The sequence below is a fragment of the Cordyceps javanica genome, chromosome 6 (genome assembly GCF_051103115.1).
Source record: "Cordyceps javanica chromosome 6, complete sequence".
Taxonomy (NCBI): domain Eukaryota; kingdom Fungi; phylum Ascomycota; class Sordariomycetes; order Hypocreales; family Cordycipitaceae; genus Cordyceps; species Cordyceps javanica.
The window spans coordinates 3,337,454-3,353,640 of record NC_139300.1 but is presented as its reverse complement, the minus strand read 5'-3'; the positions used below and the strand labels follow the sequence as shown (position 1 = coordinate 3,353,640).

The window sequence follows — 16,187 nt, the reverse complement described above, 5'->3', positions numbered from 1 at the left end:
CTCATTATTTATTCATAGCACATAGCCAAGCAACGTGAGAACAGAACGAAAAAAAAAAGGAAGCATTAAACAGCGCACATCTTGAATGTAGAAAAGATTGTCTTCAAAACGCAAAAGAAAAGAAAAATCCGCAGAGAATACAAATCAAGCAGATATTAAGCGGCCCGCCCGTCGTCAAATCGTTACTCATAAAAAGCATGGGTTGTTTGTAGAAAAAATCAGTCCCTCCGCCTCCTCCTTCGCCTCCCGTCGTCATCATCACGGTCGCCATCCCGTCCACTCTCTAGCCGCGCCTGTGATCCTTGCCCGTTTGGATTCGCATCGAGCGCTCCGGCACCGAGTACTTCTCCAATGACCTGCATCCAACTTCCGCGGCCCGCGAGCGCCTTTGTCACGCCATGCGCCAGCCGCTCGACAGCCTCGTCGTTTGTGCCTCCCACATGCCACGCTCCCTGCACGTCCCAGTCGCCTGGTCGTTGCGGTTCTCGCCGGAATGCCCCGGACCGACTCGTCCATCCATCGTCGCTCGAGAAGCGTCGGTCGAGTGGCTGACCTTGCCGATCAAATCTGTTGGGTAAATCTTCGACTTCGTCCTCAGAATCCGAGTCGTGGCTGCGTCTGCGACCGCGGGGGCGATCATGAGTAGTGTCTGATGAGCGACGATGACGAACAACACTTGTATCGTTATTGTCCAAAGAGGCGTCGTCTTCTTGAGAGGAAAGATCTCCATTCGCGGCATGCTCCTGCTGTCGTCGATGCATCTGCATCGTCTGTGTGCTTTTGGGCGACATGGGGATAAAAGACACCGATTTGGAGGCTGCGGGCGGCTTCTTCGACACGGCATTATAAGGCGAATTATTTACGAGCGCTAGCAACTGGTCAGCACCAAAGTTTTCGTCCGCGTCGGTATGCTCAGCGAAGCCAACGCACCCTCTGAACTAGGTCCTGCATTGTCTGAAATCTGGGTGTGTCTACTCACATGCTCAGGTGGCCCACTGGGCCCAGGAATCGGGCCTGGGGGCGGACCACTTGGCGGCGGGCCAGGAGGTCCGGGAGGTCCGGGCGGCTCCGGTGGATATCCCGTCATCAGACCCGGAACGGGGGCCGGAGGAGGGCCGGGTGGCGGTGGCGGTGCGTAACCCATGTAGTCTTGCGGTACGTACGGCTGGTAGTCGTGCGATTGCGCAGCAGCTGGATTGTCGTAGGGATTGTGGCCCCCATGCGCTCCAGCCGCGGGTGTAGTGGGATAAGGTGGATAATAGGCACCGCCAGACGCGTGTGGCGGCGAGGACGGTCTGCTGCCGTGACGGTCACGGTGGTCATAGCCATCATCGTATCCTACAAGAGTTATAATTAGTAACGCATGGGCAAAAACAGGCAGCATGGTGCGGCTTACCGTCTCGGGACTGCCTTCGGTCCCTCGACCTACGGTCACGCTTCTCGCGGTCCTTCTTGTCCTTGTACTCCTTGATGCCAAAAGCTGCTGCGCCGGCGGCCGCCATGTTCCGGAGGCGACTTTGGCTTCTATTGCGTCCGTCGTCGGAAGCAGAAGATGAAACGTCGCGGTCTCGTCGCCTGCTTCGGCGCCTCCTGGCGGGACCATCGTCGTCAGACTCGTATCCCCGTCGGGCAGGAGGCAGGTCGCCGTTGCCGTACTCAACTAAGCCTAGCTCTCTATCAGCCCCAGCATCGGAATGGAGGGAACGGGCCATGGACCTGCTGCGGCTGCGACTCCTGACGCGCCGGCCATGGTAGCGGTCGTCTTCCGTGTCGCTCAGTGCGCGGGAGCGGGAGCGGGAGCGTTCCTTCTTCTCCTGGTGATTCTTGTAGAGTTTACCGGCGACGCCGGCGGCGGCGGCGGCACCTGCAATCTTGGCGCCGGTGCGCAGACGGGATTTGCTGCGGGAGCGATCATCACGACCACGAGACTTGGACCGGTTGTGGAGGTGGCGCAGGACGCCGGCGGTAGCGGCTGTGCCTAGCGCAGCTTTGGCGATTCTGGACATGCTTCTGCGACGGCTGGGGGCACGACTGGATCGCGAACGAGAGCGCGAGTCGTGGTAGCCATCGGACGCATAGCCGCGGGTGCGACTACGGCCACGGTGGGCTTCTTCCTTCTCCACCTTGTTGGCCTGGAAGTACTTGGCCGCGCCGGCGGCGGCAAGGGCGACAGCAGCGATACCAAAACCAGTCTTGATTCTGGAGTGATGGTCGGGGGACTCGTCACGATCACCCCAACGGTCTTCGTAGGCACTGTGGGCCCTCTTGAGCGCTTCGGTACCAAGCGCACCGAGGGCGGCACCTGCGAGGACCTTGCGGCCGCGGTTCTCGGGAAGATCGCCATACTGATCGCGCTTGCTCTGCAAGAGAGCAGTCACGCCAGCGCCAGCAAGGGCGCCCTCGGCAAGGTGGAGTTTGTGGTGGTCAGAACCCTTGCTGCGGCTGCGCGAACGACTCCTGCTCCGGCGACGGCGGGAACGGGAGCGGCGACGGCGACCGTTGGAGACGTAATAGTCCTCATCTTCGCTGTAGTACTCTTCACGGCGACGGCCATCGTACCTGGCCATGCCCCAGTCGCGATCGCGAGCGTAGGGGTCTCCGCGGTAGTAGGGGTCGCGGTAATAGGGGTCGCGAGGGTCGCCGCGATAGGGGCCGACAGGACCGGGCCCAAACTCTCGACGCTCGTGTCTGTAGTAGTAGTCATCTTCGTAGGGGCCGCGGCGGACGACCTCGCGGTCGACGTCACGCTCGCGGAGGACCATGGGGCCAGGTTCGGGGCGGTCCTGGCGGTTGTAGAAGAAGGGCTGGGGCGACGGGGCCTCCTGGACGATAATCTTTTGAGGCTCCGGGGCTTGCTGGCGGATGATGACGGGAGGCGGGGTCGGGTCGGCGGGGGTGAAGTACTCGGTTTCCTTGCGGTAGTGCTCGACGTCGCGGCCGCGGGCGTCTTCAAAGGACTCGTCGACTCGCCTCTCGACGCGAACGTCGTCGTGGCGGGAGCGGCGGTCCCAGTCGCGGTCGGATTCCATGACGGCGCGGGTGCGCTCGGCGGGATCCAGGTTGGATCGGGGACGGTCGACAAGGTCGTTGGAGACTCGACGGGTGGAGGAGAAGCGGGAGCGGGCGTCGTCCTCGACTTCTATGCGATCGAAGCGGTCGGCGTTTTTGGAGGAGCCAACCTTGTAGCGGGTAACGGTTGTGCTGCTTCGTACGCCACCACGGTCGTCCTCGTCTTCCTCGCGGTAGGTTCGGGTCGACCTATAGGTGTCGCCCATGGCTGCGGTGGTCAGGCAAGTGCTCGAGAGGTGTGCGGTCGTGTGCGTACGGTACGAGATTACGGGTATCTTTGTATATGCGATAATTATGACGAAACGAGAGAGAAGCAAAGGAACAGGGAAAAGATGGGAGAGAAAGGCCCAAGGAGGGGGATAATAATAAGAGAGTGGCTGGGTTGCAAGGCGGATGGTGGATGGTGGGTTGGCGGATGGGGGGAGCGGGCGGATGGGTGGGTGGACACGGGCGGCTTGGTCGCGGGGCTCCTATTTGCTGGGAGAGAGAAGCAGGTGAGCAGAGCAGGACGGGCGTGGACGCTGATGGAGGCTGATGGACAGTGGCGGATGCGTGGATTTGTGGATGGATGGATGGTTGGATGAATGGGTGGACGCGGGCCTGATCGAACTACTGGGACTAGCCTGAGCACGAGGAGCCGGCGTGATGGGCGAGGCGGAAGCAGACTGGACGTTTGTATGAAGCTTTCCGGTGGCGTGGTCTGGTCGAGGCTAACTATCTAGGGAGAGGTCTGGCGGGGGGCCCAAGTCATTCGACCTTTTTTCTTTCTTTCTCTTTTTTTTTAAAAAAAAAAGGACAAAAAAAGGACAATCATGCAAAGGTGTCGCCAGCAGTCGGATGAGGGTGCGGCGATCACGAGGTCGGTAGATGGCAGATGGGTACGGAGTACTAAGTAGATGGATGGATGGATGGATGGATGGATGGATGGACGGCAGCTCTCAAGCCTCTCATGTCCTCATGTCCTCATGTTCATGTTCTCACGTATCAGTAGGGCTAGCCGTTACCGTTAGTTGGTCTGATCAGTGATCATAATAAAAACTCTCAGTACTGAGTAAGTGAGTTAATGTGCGTCATGCTGTGCGGCGCGGGCGGCCAGGCAGCCGGGCAGCCGGGCACAAGTTGGCGTCATGGCGCAGCGACAGATGGGGTATTCTGGGCCTGCGCCTTTGTTGGGTTGGCAAGTCTGTGCTGTTTTGGCTGTTTTGGCTGGCTTGGCTGCTTGACCGGCTGCTTGACTGGCCGCCTTGGATTTCATCTCTTTCTTCTTTTTTTTCTTTTGCCCCTCCTTCTTTGGCTTTTTTTTTTTTTTTGTGCGGGCCGATGCTGAATCTTATCCTCTTCTACCCCCACCAAGACTCGGTCTGGTATTTTCCAGAATACTCAGTAGGGTTCAACAATATGTGCTTAGGTCGGCAAAATGAAAGTAAGAATGGGAATGAAACGAAAAACTAAATAAAAATCTATTCGACTCCAACTATAAGAAATCAAATAATCATCATGACCACAATCCAGGCAGGCAGCGGCTGACCCAATGGTGCCATGCCGGTGCTCGCATGCAGCACGACGGCCTGAATGACGTCGGAGCTACCTAGTCGGGGCAAGGTACAAGGTACGTGCCTGGAGCCACTCTATTGTGTAGAAAAGGTAATCTGCACTTACTCCGTACGGGAGGCGGGTGGCCAACGGCCAGTGCCCACCACCAGTCTGTCTGTGTGCATACCAAGCCACAGAAGAATAGCCTTGTTCCAGACAAAAAAAAGAGGAGAAAGAGGAAACATGAAAATAAGAAAAAGAGAAAAAAAAGAAAAAAGAAAGACTCGAAACGAGAAAATTATTAGAGATTTTCCATCTTGCAAACTACTTGTTCCCGATGCGCCAACGTTCAAGTCCACTACTTACCCAGCAGCCCAGTAGCCCAGCCCGGTATTGAGAGGTACTCAGTACGTACAGCAAACGCGCCATGTCTCACAACAGTGACAGCACTGATTGGCACCAACTTCAGCTGCTGACTGTGCTCGACGCCTTTCCGCCACATCAGGCTGCCAGGTAAAAACGCCTCACTTTACCAGCACTCGGTTCTCAGCCTTGCAAAATAATTCTTTGTTCGGGATGCAAAGCCGTACCCACGAGTTAATTTTTATTTTATTTTTTGTCGAAATTCAATCGCTTCTTCTCAACCTTGCCCCCCTCTTGCCACGGATAAGCAATAACCCGCTCCGACAAGTTCCTCCACAGTCGAATCGCACCAGCCGATACCTGCCGCCACGCTTGTCCCAATCAGGCCAACGGCCAGGGACCGCCCCAGCTCGCCGCGCGCCGCTGGCATGCTCAAGGTGTCCTCTACTTATTATGGCCACAACTTGACTACCGCCACTACTGACTACCAAGTCGCCGCGACCGATCTGGCATCTAGAGCTTCGTTCCACCACCGCGCTCTCCCATCTCGCCCGCTTCAGCTGCATCTTCGTCGCCACACTTTTCCACGCACGCCATCGTCACAATCAGTCATCGGCTAGACGCATCCTTGAGCATTGGTTATGAAGTAGTTGTACTGCCCGCCGCATCCTCGCCATTCCCGCAGCCCACCAGTTCCGGGTCGACGCGCATCTCCTGCTCCCCTCTCGCCCACCATCGCCACACCCTCTGGCCTGCAGTGCCAGCAATCCCGCAACCATGAACGGCTTCGAGAAGCATGGCTTTGACGAGGATAATTTCGGCGCCAAGGGCAGCGTCGTCAGCGCCTTTGATGCCTTCCGTACGAACCATCCCACCTGCACATCTTGTCCAACTACAGAGAGAGAGGAGGGGAGAGAGACGGATAAAAAGAAGCCTTGCTCGACTTGCTAACCAAATGCGCTCGCAGCCAAATCCAAACCCGAATACGTCACGCGCACCGCCGGCGGCGGCAAATGGACCGTCGCCATGATCTTCATCTCCCTCGTCCTCATGGGCTCCGAGGTCGCCCGCTGGTGGCGCGGCGAGGAGACGCACAACTTTGCCGTCGAAAAGGGCGTCTCCCACGACATGCAGATCAACCTCGACATTGTCGTCAACATGCTCTGCAACGACCTCCACATCAACGTCCAGGACGCCTCGGGCGACCGCATCCTCGCCGCCTCCCTGCTGCACCGCGACCCGACCCTCTGGTCTCAGTGGGTGGACAAGGGCGTCCACAGGCTCGGCGCCGGCGCCCACGGACGCGTCAACACGGGCGAGGGCTGGACCGTCCTCCCTAACAACGACGAGGGCTTCGGCGAGGAGCACGTCCACGACATTGTCGCCCTCGGCAAGAAGCGCGCCAAATGGGGCAAGACCCCGCGCTTCTGGGGCACCGCCGACAGCTGCCGCATCTACGGCTCCCTCGACCTCAACAAGGTCCAGGGCGACTTTCATATTACCGCCAGAGGGCACGGCTACATGGAGTTCGGCCAGCACCTCGACCATAACCGTACGTCTACACTTGGACCTCGCTCCACTTAGCCTCTGCCCCATTGACCCGTTTACTAACGCCTTGTCCTGCTTCTTCTTCCTCCTCCTCGTCTTGCAGAGTTCAACTTTTCCCACGTCATCTCCGAGCTCTCCTACGGCGCATTTTACCCGTCGCTCGTCAACCCCCTCGATCGCACCGTCAACCTCGCCACTGCCCACTTCCACAAGTTCCAGTACTACCTCTCCGTCGTCCCCACCATCTACAGCGTCGGCAGCAGCACCATCCAGACCAACCAGTACGCCGTCACCGAGCAGAGCAAGGAGATTGACGAGCACGCCGCCATTCCCGGCATCTTTGTCAAGTACGACATTGAACCCATCCTGCTCGCCGTCCGCGAGTCCCGCGACGGCTTCCTTGTCTTCCTCATCAAGCTCATCAACGTCGTCAGCGGCGTCCTCGTCGCCGGTCACTGGGGGTATACCCTGTCCGAATGGTTCGTCGAGGTCATTGGCAGGCGGCGTCGCACAAGCAGCGGCGGCGAGGGCGTCCTCGGCACCAAGGGCGGCTATCATGACTAGATGGTCCCTCGCGCGCGTCTCCAAGACGAGAGTGTGCGAAGCGTTTTTTTTTTTCTTGTTTTTTTTTCCTTTCCGGCGAGTGGTTACAAAAACGGCGTTTTTATTTTGGTTTTTAGGATTGGGGGCGATGCATCAGACACGGCCTATTTTCTTGAATGTCGCTTACAGTTGGGATTTTGTACACGCTATAAATTACGTAGCTTAAAGAAGAGGAGGCAAAAGAAGAAGAAAAAAATCAGGCGCCATTGCAATTACTTGACCATTTGATTTGAAGTGATGAAGCCAACAAACGGACAGACGTGTCAGCAAGGCATGTCACCAATTCACAGACCGAGTGAGGGCTCACTGATCATTTCCTCGACAAAAAAGAGCCAATGCCAAACAAACAAGACGACAAAGATTTCACATTTCATACCGCATTTACAAGGCACTCGCTCGCATACACACACGCACACACACACACACAACGTCTTGGCTACGCAGCAGGCGTCTTCTTGACACCCATAATCACGTCCTTTTTGTCCTTGACATCCTCCGCCGCCAGCGTCGCGTCCATGGCCGAGTCGTCCACGTCCAGCACGCTCAGGGCTCCCTTGGCTTTATTGCTGCCAGCGGCTCCTCCTCCTGCTGCCTCCGCTTCAGGCGCCCCTTCCGCTGCCGCCGCCGCTGAAGAATCGTCCGAGTCCGGCTCGTACGGGTTCGGCCGCACCACACCCAGCGTCACCGTTGCATCGCTGCCGCTGTTGGCCCCCGTCTGGTGGTACACGCGCAGGCCGACCACGGCGACGGCGTTCCAGGGGTCCTTGGCAAACAGGCCGTTTTCCTCGTCGCTGTCCGAGTCCGACGACGACGACGAGCTGTCAAACATGGTCGGGTCCTCCCGCTCCATGGCGTCAATCTGGAGCTCGAGCTCGCCGTCCGAGTAGTCGGTCAGCGGCGCGAGGCTCTCGCTGTCCGAGTCGGACGAATCAGAGTCAGAGTCAGAGTCAGAGTCGGAGTCGGAGCCGGAGCCGGAGTCGGAGTCGGAGCCTGGCTCTTCCGCCTTGGGCGCTTCTGTTTGTTCTTGGGGTTTTTCTTTGGATTCTGCGTCGGACTCTTTCTTCGCCTTGGCCTTAGCTTGTTCCTTGACCTCTTCCTTGGCCTCTTCCTTGGCCGCTTCCTTGACGTCTTCCTTGACGTCTTCCTTGACATCTCCCTTGACGTCTTCCTTGACCTCCTCCCTGGCCTCTCCCTTAACAACGTCGTTGTTAACATTCATCGCCGCTTCAACACCAGCGTTGTCCACTTCAGTCTTCTTCTCAGTGGCCTCTGCAGCAGTTGCCTTGGCGGCTTCATCTTGGCGTATAGCTTCACCATCCTTGCTCTTTGCTTCCCCCGATTTCTCGGCTGCTGGCTCCTTGGTAATCTCTTCTTTTCCTGCTGCTGCTGCTGCTGCTGCTGCCGCCGCCGCCTCCGCCTTCTTCTTCTCCTTCTTGGCTTTGGCCTTTTCCGCCTTCTTCTCCTTCTTGGCCTTGGCCTTTTCCGCCTTCTTGGCCTTGGCCTTGGCCTTCTTCCTGGCCGCGCGGGCCGTGGCCCGCTCGTGCTCCTTCTTCTTCTGGTAGTAGGCGTCCTCGCGCCGCTTCTGCAGGTCGCGCTTGGCCGCGGCGCGCTTCTTGCGCATCCGCCTCGCCTCGTGCGCCTCGCGGGCCGCCTTGTCCTCCCGGGACTCGACGACCTGGCCGCGGCTGTGCGCCAGGTCGTAGGCCTTGCCGATGCGGCTCACCTTGTCGCGCTTCGTCTTGGCCCACCGGCGGATCGTCGCCTGCACGGGCAGCAGGGCGTCGCTGCGCCACGCCTTGATCTTGACGTAGACCTCGTACGCGCCGGCCTCGAGGTCCAGCTCCACGTTGGCCGAGCGCCGCATGCGGTGCGCCGTCTCGCTGCGCACAATGTAGCCCGCCCGGCCCGCCCGGTGCACCCGGAACGACAGCTGGAATATGTACTGGCCCTCGAGACCGCGAAAGTACCGGTCGTCGAGCTGCGACACGACAATGACCACGGGGCCCGACTGCGTCGTGCTGAAAGAAAAGTACGTCTCGTTGTACTCCTGCACCCAGGGGACGTGCAGCGTCGTCCATATCTGCGAGACGTTCCACTCGGGGCCGAACAGCCGCACACGCTCAAAGCACTGGTAGTGGCGAAGAAGGTCCTCGTAGCTGATCCAAAACTCGCCGTCCTCGCCGAACCGGTGTCCGAGCTTCTTCATCCACTCGGGGGTCCATTCCTTGGACCCGTCCGCCCAGGCACCCCTCCACTCAACCTTGCCCCAAGGGTTGCGCAGCATGATGAGCCGCTTGTCCTCAATCTCGACGACGCGCTGAACTGAGTAGGCGTGTCCTTCGATGATGCCCTTCCGGCTGCCGAACCCGCTGCCAAAGATACCTGTGCTGCAGCCAAAGAGGAACTCCTTGTTTGCTTGCAGCAGCTGCTTCCAGAAATGCTCCTACGCAGCGTTAGTGTGCAGCCAGCAGGGCGGAGGAGGGTGGGGGGGCAGAGTCCGGCTCACCTTGTCCAGAATGTCCGTGGTGAAGAATTCCGAGGCAACACCACCGGTGAGGTCCTCGATGCCCTCGCCGCTGAGCCCGCCTTCAATGGCAGCATAGTCGCCGTGCGCCTTGGCGTAGCACTTTTCCAGCAGCGGCAGCCACGTCTCCTGCGGGTGCTCGCACTGCGCAAAGTAGAGCGAGTTGCTGTTGGACTGGAAGATGCGCTTGTACGCCTCTTGCGGGTTCCTGTATTCGAGCTCGTCAAAGGTAATGCGGTCGTTTTGCTCATCGTCGTAGTCGGCCTTTGTGAGGTACAGCTATTTTGTCGTCGCACCCGCATCAGCTTGTTCTAGAAAGCACCGGCGTGTGGCTCACTCGAATCTTGATTGTGTAGAAGAAAGACTTACAAAGTCGTCGACGATTTCCGAGATCCACTCCCCGTCCCGGTAAAAGACGAAGCCGTACACGCCCACGTCCTGGTCGTGCGCCACGCACAGCTTCTCAATCAGGCCCTTTTTGAAGCTCAGCGCGCACAGCGCGGCCATGAGCCAGCAGTCCCCGTCGTTGCCCTGCCTGACGTCGTTTGCCGTCGGCCCATTGATGTAGAACTGCGGCCGGGTGAAGATTTCGGGCACGCGCTTGGCGCTGCGCGGGCAGAACTCGGCGCCGGGGGCGTCGGGCTGCTCCCCCGTGTCGGCGCACGGCGCCGCGTTGGACAGCGACTCGAGGCACTCGCGCTGGTTCAGCTTGAGGTCGAACTCAATGTTGAAGTGCGGGTCCCGGTACTTGCGGTTCACGCGGCGGCAGTCCTGCACAATCTTGGCCACCTTGGCCCGGCAGGTCGCGGCGGCCGCCTCGTACGACGCCTCGGCGCTCTGCGTGCCGGCACCAGCGTTGGGCAACGGTTCTGGCGTGGCTGCCTTTTCGCTCTTGGTTCGCTTTATTTTCGGGATCACGGCGGTTGCTAATCATTCGTGTTAGCGCTTCAAGATGAAGTAGCTCGCTTTCTTTTTTTTTTTTTTTTTTTTTCTTTTTTCCCTGGCGGCGCTACCTTTGCCTGGAGCTTTGGTATGGAAGCTCTTCCAGAACATGTCAACCGCATGTTGCGGCGTCTTTGCCTCCATGGCTTGTAACGTTATTGGCACTGCGTATTCGTCACGGTCGCTACGAGTATGTAAAAAGAGATGAGTGCAGGTGAGAGGGGCAAACGGGCTGTGACAGCCTCATAAGCAAGCATCCCAGAGTCCATATATAGAGACTCACACCGTATATTTGTTTGTAGAACCTCTACGTCCAAGCTTGGTTCCACAGGAGCTGACGCTGAGCTGCAGTCGTAGCTATCCATTTCAAGACGCAAGCTGCGAATCAGGCTCGCTGTGGCTCTCAGCCGGGTGGTCCTGTAGCCGCCAGGGGTATCTACGGGCTGGCCTTTTTTGGGAGAAGGCTGCCGGGTTCAGGGACGCCTGCTGGTTCGCACTGCATACATTCTACCAACTTGCCAGTACTATTGCCTACTTGATGCTTAGTAACTCCACTCACACAGCAGCATGCTTGGCTTTCGAGTGGCACCTCTACTGAATTCTCGTCTATCACCTGGTCAGACTCGACGAGGGCAGGAGGGATACCGAGTTCACCATCGAAGCTACGTTGTCAAGTCTATCATGCGAGCCCATCACGCTCCACAGTGCTCTTTGTGGCTGCACGCGAGTGACAACCTGAACGCCTACCCATGCCAAAGGTAACAGTGGGCGTGTACTGGTAAAGGTACGATTTGTATACCAAAAATAGACTCCATGGTGAGAATTAAGCTTACTGAGCACCAAGTGCAACCTGGCAGACGTGACCCATTGCCATTCCCAACTTCAGCGGCTCAGCAACAGACAAGCAGCTTGTCTGCCAGCTCATATAGTAACCCCTCTGAAGCACTGGCTGCAGCATGAGCGCCAGGCTGCTCTATAGAAAGCTACTTAGTATTGGAACGGGTCGCGGAGACTTTCAATTATTGTGTTGCCTTGCATGTATTCCATGACGTGTACGGTCCGTATTGGCACGTTCTGTGGCCAACTACTTTATTAGGCACTAGAATTTGGCTGTGCCCGACAAGTTTTACTGTTCTACCAAATAGTAGGACAGTGACCTCATACATAGAATGCACCATTACCGGACAGCTGAGCATGCTATTCCGCGGTGTCTTGCGGCTGGCGTTGCTGCATAACACTCTGGATTATTTCCAACAAGTGCCTTAGTTCGGGCGGCGGACAAGACATCCATACAGTGGCATCGTGAGCTGGCCAAGATCAAGAGGCGACTAAGAGGCGCCATTCTATGCAATGTCCGACATACTTGGACAATGAGCGGGTGCCCCAAGACATCATAAACGGCAAATACATGGCAAGAAAAAAATGTAGATCTCAGAATGAAACGGCACGCAGACGGGAAAGAAACCGAATGCCGAGATTAACGAAAGGACCTTTTTTCTTCTTCTCCGAACAACCCAACGAGTCCAAAGACTCTGCCGACATGTCGCTTTTCGCCTGGTGTGTCGAGAATCGCTCGCGGCGGGAGTTCGTGACTATCTGAAGAAGAAAAAAAAAAAGAAAAAGAAGAGAGAAAAGAGCTCAAAAGAGACAGACAGACAGAGAGTACAGTGGGCCACCGTGTAGTAGCACGCGCACGTGAGAGCCAGAGTCACGTGGGAGCCAGCTTGTGAATTGGCCGTGCTTGATTGGCGTAGCTGGACCGAGAAGCCGACCCAGCCCGTGCCGGGGGGCCATCATCATCACCAGAGCTTGAGTACTCTTCCTGCCGAAACGCAAACAACCACCAGAGTCACACACGCCGCGCGCCCCGGGGTTCTACCAGACTGACCACATATCATCTACGCTTCAGAGACTCTTTGATTTCCAACATTGTCCCAAGTTCTTTCCTTTGCCCACCATGATTGCCCAGCGTGTCGGCGTCGCTGCCATGCGCAGAAGTAAGCACAGTCCTCGGAAATATGCCCTCACATTGCTCGGCTGAGCGACTGCGCTCGCCAGCACCCTCAATTGGCATCCGTCGACTCGGGTGTCGCGCCGTCTAGAGAACACGCTGCTAACACCACCTTTTTTTCTTTTCAGCTGCCTTTAGCCAGAACATGCCCCGTCTGGCCATGGCTGCGCGCATTTCCACCACCCAGGCTCGGTAAGTCTTGTCCCACGAACGACGACGACGACGACGACGCGCGCACGGCAAAAATCGTCCTCCCTCCAATTCCTACCTGGTTGGCGACGACCATGACGGAGAATGACAATTTCCGAGTCTAACACGTCCGCTTTTTCCCCGCCCCGGCTAGTCCCATCGAGACCACCTTCCTCTCGCCCACCGAGGGCCAGAACATCCTCGCCAAGCAGCGCCTGCAGCGTCCCATCTCGCCCCATCTCGGCATCTACAAGCGCGCGCAGACCTGGTTCTCCCCCTCGGCCTGGACCCGCATCACCGGCTGCACGCTCTCCGGCGCCGCCTACGCCTACTTCATCACCTACCTCGTCGCGCCCCTCGCCGGCTTCCACGTCGAGTCCCAGAGCCTGGTCGCCGGCTTCGCCGCCCTCCCCTTTGCCGTCCAGGGCCTCGTCAAGCTCGGCCTCGGCTTCCCCTTTGTCTTCCACTTCATCAACGGCATCCGCCATCTGACCTTTGACATGCTCAAGGGCTTCACCAAGAAGCAGATCCGCACCGGCGAGCGCGCCATCCTCGGCGCCAGCGTGCTGACCACCTTGTACCTCGCCTTTGGCCTGTAAGAGGACTTTGCCAGTTCGGAACGGGGGGAGGTGGAATTATTGGCGTCTCTGTTTTTATTTGTATCAAATACTCGCGTAGCTTTCGAAACGAGAAGCTGGAAGGAGGCGGAGCATATGGCGGTGCAACGAACCCGGTGCGGGATGTGTAACTACGGACATCATCGAGCGGACTATTCTGGTCCTATAGAAGACTGGACGTCGTGGGCTGTTGGCTACGCGTTCACCTGTTTAAAGAATACGTGCACAATGCACATTTCCTTTGTTAGCACAATCAAGAAGCAAATAGTCAACAACATGAGCACTTTACGGTCCAGAAACGGGCCACGTTCCATTCTACAGTACATCGTTCGAGAGAGAATATGTTTCAATCGCACTCGTCTTTTTTGTTTTTAATGGCTCGTCCAACCTATCCAGCCACCATCTTAAGTCATGGTATAGATTCAATTTTCACCAAACGCCGTATTTCGCCTTTGCCAGTGTCTAATACCCAAGTTGTAGAAAAAAAAAACCCCCCGCTCCCCCCAAAGACCTACTCAAAAGAGCGTGCCTCGAGTACAGTGTGAATCAGCCTCGTATTGTTCGACGCCGCCAGCTTATTGCCGACAATGGGTCCGATAAACTCATTCAGCTCATTCAGCTGGGCGGGCGTGACAGACCCGGCACCGTTGAGTACATGCGCGTCCGCGTGCGTGACCAGAGAGGCAACGGCCTGCACCAGACCTTGAACGAGCATTTCATACTCAATGGTACCTTCAGATTTTTCCTTGAGAGGCTGCAGGATGCCCGAGTCGAAGCTCTTGAGGTTGCGCAGGACCAAGAGGCGGACAGCCTCGGGCCCGCCGGCTTGGAGGATGCCGTTGACGGCGCCGTACAGCACCGCGGGCGGCTTCGTCGGGTCCAGAAAGTAGCGCAAGCAGGTACGGGTGAGCTTGGGCCGGAGTAGCGAGTTGGAGGCCGAGTACTTGTGCGCCATTCGGCCGATGAGCGATGCGGCGAGCTGCCGCAGCTCGTACTGCTCCTTCATGGCGTCGACACCGTCGTCGCTGCCCAGCTTTCGCGCCATCAGGCACGTCAGCACCGGGGCAGAGAGCGAGGAAGCATAAGGGTCCAGAAAGAGCGTCTTGTTCTCAATAAGAGCATTCGTCAATTCCATCATCTGCTTCAGGGTAAAGGTGTCGTCGAGCTGGTGCGTCACGCGGTCCATGATAAAGTTGATAAAGTAGGGCGCCAGCTGGTGCAGGCCGGGATCGTCCCTGACGGAGCCGAGGGCGGCCTGGCGAAGACGGACCACCTCTTCGTCGGGGGTCTCGTCCAGGATGGCCGCTTGGATCTTGTCAAAGTACAGGATGAGCTCCTTGCTGACAATGTGCTTGACAGATGGGTTGGTCGGCGAGCTGTCGTTGCCTGCCAGCGCAGAGAGGGCAGGGTTCGCACCGGTGCCCTTGGGCAGTAAGTCTTGGGATCTCGACTCGGCCGTGGTGGGATTTTGGGGGATGGAGGGCTGGACGCCTTCGATGGCGAGCCAATGTGCTGCTTGTGGTTAGCTTGCCCGTTGTCTTTTTGGTCAAGCCCGTCCTCACGTACCGGTAAAGTTCATGTCGCGCGGTACCTTGGGCAGGGGCGCGTTGATGAGCTTCTCAAACTCGACCTCCTCGTCGTCAATGTAAAACAGCGGCTGGCCGGGCCCCATGCTGGCCTCACCGAATCGCAGCGGCCGTGTCGAGTCGTATCCGTAGAGCGGCTCGGCGTCGAGCACCCGCAGCGCGAGGGAGACGTCGTTGACGGTGAGTGTCGTGCGGCGCGCCGCGCGCATCAGGCGCAGGCTCTCGATGATGACCTGCCCGACGCGATACTCGACGTCTTGCGCGAGCGCCTTGGTCGCCTCCTCGTTGAGCGCGCCAATGCCGACCGACTCGGCCACGTCTTTGATGTTTTCGGCATTCCACAGGAGCTTGGGCACTTCGGACGCCATGTTGTCGATGGGTTCGTAGGCTGCGTGCCGGCGAAAGCGGTGGAATCGTTGCTGTGCGAGGTGCGGACGGCTTTGCGATTGCAACCACAACGAGATGGCGCCGACGCAGGGGTGGGTGGTCTGTGCGTTTGCAGAAATAGTATAGGGTAGTTGGTGTGCTCCATGGTGAAGTTGTATTTTGGAGGGTTTGTAATTACCATGATACGCCGCATGTCACATTCTTAGATGGATCCGAGAGTAGGGTATCAAGTGAAGAAATAGGAATTGGTGCAAGCTTCTAGTTCTCTGAAGTACCGCCGCAAAGCTATCTGACTGGCTGTGGCCCCTAGATTGCTTGGTATCCCACGTTATGCAATGAGTTAGCACTGCGTACTGGTTCAAAGTGGAAGAACGTCCCCAATGTCCAATCATTTACGCAAATGGACAGCCACAAAGTTATCAACATGGCAAAATTGTCGGCCATTTTTCAATCTCTTGTGAAATTCGTGGATTCTCTCAAGAGTTGGAATAGAAAAACCTTGGACCCGCCACGATCGCCATGTGTTCATGTTGTCTTATCTCGTCAAGGACATAACCTTGGTTTCGAAAAATGAATGGCTATTCCGTCGAAATACTCAAACAACGCTCTCAACTTTGCGGCGTGTCAAAGCAACATGAACTCATCACCGTCATTGTGCAGCTTTAGCTGGCTTGTACAGTTGCAACATTCTTGCGGCATTCAGGCGCTCACAGCCTTTAAACCTGCCCAACAGTATACCTATGTAACTTAGTAGCTGACGTGGGGTAGCAAACTCACTCGCCCGGAAATATCGAATTAGTGATCCATCCGCAGCT

The 16,187-nt window shown here is 57.3% G+C and overlaps 5 protein-coding genes across 5 annotated transcripts; 2 read left to right on the top strand and 3 right to left on the bottom strand.

The window, feature by feature from the left end:
* Nucleotides 1-218: 218 nt before the first annotated feature.
* On the bottom strand, nt 219-3,275 carry V2A60_009464 (uncharacterized protein; the record flags this gene model as incomplete). Its single annotated transcript, XM_083260729.1, has 3 exons — nt 219-868; nt 931-1,338; nt 1,397-3,275. The coding sequence occupies 3 exons, from the start codon at nt 3,273-3,275 to the stop codon at nt 219-221; spliced, it is 2,937 nt and encodes a 978-aa protein (XP_083116855.1).
* A 2,467-nt stretch (nt 3,276-5,742) lies between these two features.
* V2A60_009463 (endoplasmic reticulum vesicle transporter-domain-containing protein) lies at nt 5,743-7,077 on the top strand (the record flags this gene model as incomplete). The annotated part of the gene is made up of 3 exons (XM_083260728.1): nt 5,743-5,824; nt 5,933-6,517; nt 6,617-7,077. 3 exons carry the CDS (start codon nt 5,743-5,745, stop codon nt 7,075-7,077), a joined length of 1,128 nt encoding a protein of 375 aa, XP_083116854.1.
* A 475-nt stretch (nt 7,078-7,552) lies between these two features.
* On the bottom strand, nt 7,553-10,726 carry V2A60_009462 (uncharacterized protein; the record flags this gene model as incomplete). Its single annotated transcript, XM_083260727.1, has 4 exons — nt 7,553-9,559; nt 9,623-9,919; nt 10,010-10,566; nt 10,654-10,726. 4 exons carry the CDS (start codon nt 10,724-10,726, stop codon nt 7,553-7,555), a joined length of 2,934 nt encoding a protein of 977 aa, XP_083116853.1.
* A 1,813-nt stretch (nt 10,727-12,539) lies between these two features.
* On the top strand, nt 12,540-13,381 carry V2A60_009461 (succinate:quinone oxidoreductase subunit C; the record flags this gene model as incomplete). Its single annotated transcript, XM_083260726.1, has 3 exons — nt 12,540-12,579; nt 12,722-12,785; nt 12,937-13,381. The coding sequence occupies 3 exons, from the start codon at nt 12,540-12,542 to the stop codon at nt 13,379-13,381; spliced, it is 549 nt and encodes a 182-aa protein (XP_083116852.1).
* A 529-nt stretch (nt 13,382-13,910) lies between these two features.
* On the bottom strand, nt 13,911-15,353 carry V2A60_009460 (TATA-binding protein-associated factor TAF6; the record flags this gene model as incomplete). Its single annotated transcript, XM_083260725.1, has 2 exons — nt 13,911-14,911; nt 14,966-15,353. 2 exons carry the CDS (start codon nt 15,351-15,353, stop codon nt 13,911-13,913), a joined length of 1,389 nt encoding a protein of 462 aa, XP_083116851.1.
* Nucleotides 15,354-16,187: the final 834 nt, after the last annotated feature.